Source organism: Perkinsus marinus (genome assembly GCF_000006405.1).
Source record: "Perkinsus marinus ATCC 50983 genomic scaffold scf_1104296934056, whole genome shotgun sequence".
Taxonomy (NCBI): Eukaryota; Perkinsozoa; order Perkinsida; family Perkinsidae; genus Perkinsus; species Perkinsus marinus.
In genome coordinates, this window is record NW_003214931.1 from 1 (window position 1) to 2,430 (window position 2,430).

At 44.7% G+C, this 2,430-nt stretch overlaps 1 protein-coding gene across 1 annotated transcript; it reads left to right on the plus strand.

Moving 5' to 3' along the window:
- Positions 1–209: 209 nt before the first annotated feature.
- Pmar_PMAR011291 (prolyl-tRNA synthetase, putative) lies at positions 210–935 on the plus strand (the record flags this gene model as incomplete). The annotated part of the gene is made up of 3 exons (XM_002785080.1): positions 210–312; positions 362–451; positions 809–935. Coding segments are annotated over 3 exons (320 nt in total), but the record flags the coding sequence as incomplete, so codon positions are not given.
- Positions 936–2,430: the final 1,495 nt, after the last annotated feature.

Genomic DNA, 2,430 nt, shown 5'->3' on the forward strand with positions numbered 1-2,430 from the left:
TTGGTTTTTGCTTCGCTCCGTCGGCGTTTACTGGTGTTTTTATTAGGGATGGGGAGAAGAAGTTCGCGGAACAGACTTCGTGGGGCTTCACTACTCGCTCGATTGGAGTAATGATTATGGAACATGGCGACGACAAGGGCTTGGTGTTACCCCCTAGGTGAGGGTTGCTGCCTTTCCCGAACTGAAAATTTAATTTTCGAATTTTTCAGAGTAGCAGAAGTTCAAGTCGTGATAGTGCCTATTCCACCAAAGGGAGCGGGGGCGCAGTGGAGTACGGCTGAGTTGAAGGACATGATTGGAGAGAAATGCAAAGTGAGGAAAGGAGGAGGAATTGAATGTTGGGAGAATTTGTGGTATTCAGAGTATTTATGAAGATCTCGAGGCGAATGGTGTGCGTGTGGTTTTGGACGATCGCGAGGATAAAACGCCGGGGTATAAATTCAATCATTGGGTGAGGCTTGGTTTCGTGGGGAGTAGCGACTTCTGGCTCAACTAGGAATATGTGTTTCGCTTCGGTCAACTAAGCTCAGGAGTTTCCTCACTAGTTATAGAAGTTTATATACGAATTCGGGTAGAAGTATACAGAAAGCAACAAGAATTTCTCAAAATTTCGTAACAATTTTCATATAGTCGCCGAGTCGGCGACTATATGTGTCGGCGACGCCGACACATGTAGTTGAAAATGTGCATATTTTCCCACGCTGTATAGAAACGAAAAACGTTTTTGGTTTTCCCTCTGTTTGTTATTGCTGTTACTACTGTATAGTTGATTCTGTTATGATAGGAAATGGTTGTTGTTGTTATTTAGGAGCTCAAGGGCGTACCACTTCGTATTGAAGTTGGCGCTAAGGATCTCGAAAAGGGTGTGGTGACGTTTGTACGTAGAAATACTGGGAGGAAATCACAGGAAGCGAAGCACGCTTCGGTGGAGGTAGGCGGTGAATTTCGGTTGATGACTGTTTAAGTTGCTTAGCATTGGAAGTGGGCTTTAACGTATTAGAGTTATCGATTAGCACGGATGAATATGTGTACTGGATTTTCACCCGTGATATGAAAAACACTAGTGAAAAACGACTCGTGAAAGCATAGAAAAATAACGAATAATATTGGAGTAATAGAATTTACTATACGAACTAGAATAATAGCACTTAAAATAACTGTAATATTAGAATATAAAATACGTATATTATTTTTCTCACGGGTGAAACTCCAATAATAACGTATATATTATTCTAGTTGCTTGATTTTAAACTGACTTTAGTGGACTAGTAGCAATAGTAGTAGTAGTAGTAGTAGTAGTAGTAGTAGTAGTAGTAGTAGTAGTAGTAGCAATAGTAGTAGCAGTAGTAGTAGTAGTAGTAGTAGTAGTAGTAGTAGCAGTAGTAGTAGTAGTAGTAGTAGTAGTAGTAGTAGCAATAGTAGTAGCAGTAGTAGTAGTAGTAGTAGTAATAGTAGTAGCAGTAGTAGTAGTAGTAGTAGTAGCAGTAGTAGTAGTAGTAGTAGTAGTAGTAGTAGTAGTAGTAGTAGTAGTAGTAGTAGTAGTAGTAGTAGTAGTAGCAGTAGTAGTAGTAGTAGTAGCAGTAGCAGTAGCAGTAGTAGTAGTTTGGTTTGGTTTGGTCTGGGAGCACGGCATCTCCTGTATACACAGTATGGCCGTATTGCTCCTGCGTCCTGCAAGGACGCTCAGTGCCACAACGGCACCGCAAGTCCGTTACCGATGCTTGGCGGCTTCGGAGGTAGTGCTCCAAGCCGGTGCACTCGCCCTCAAGAATTTCCTCAGTGAGTGGAGACCACTCTCTCGTGCTGTCGTCAAGGCCCCACGGATCAGGGTGAGCCCGCGTTGCGGTCTCTCTCCTGCTAGTGCTGACAGGAGTGGATCCACGCCCCAGATTTTCTTTCTGAGTGTACACATCTTCCTCGAAGGACACCAGAAGAAGTGTGGTAGGTCTTCTTTATGAGACCGACAGTAGCGACATTTCCAATCCGTGATATCGGCTGAAAGGTGTCGAAGATAGCCCTTCGTGCTGCTGTGGAAGGTGAGGAGTTCGAACAAACGCCGCCGATCCCCGATCTTCCATCCGATACATCTTTTTACTATAGAAGAGAGTTGTTTTCGGCCAAAACCGAGACCGAGCCTGTTCACAGCTAACTGCCCTCTCTGACACCTCCACTTCTCCTCCATGTGCACATGAGAGAAGTGTATCAGCTGTGCTTTTGTGAAAGATGCTGGTCTTTCGACTTCATAATAGATAGTATCGGGTCCGTTCCGGGCCCCACGTCCTGCGTGCAGGTCACTTAGTTCATTTAGCCAATGGCCAGCATGACCACGGACCCACCACAAACAGATTCGATATCCCTCCGTATCCTGACCTACCCAACGATGAATCAGGCTCGCCACGTCCTGGGTCAGTTTGGTAGAAACGAGGCCAT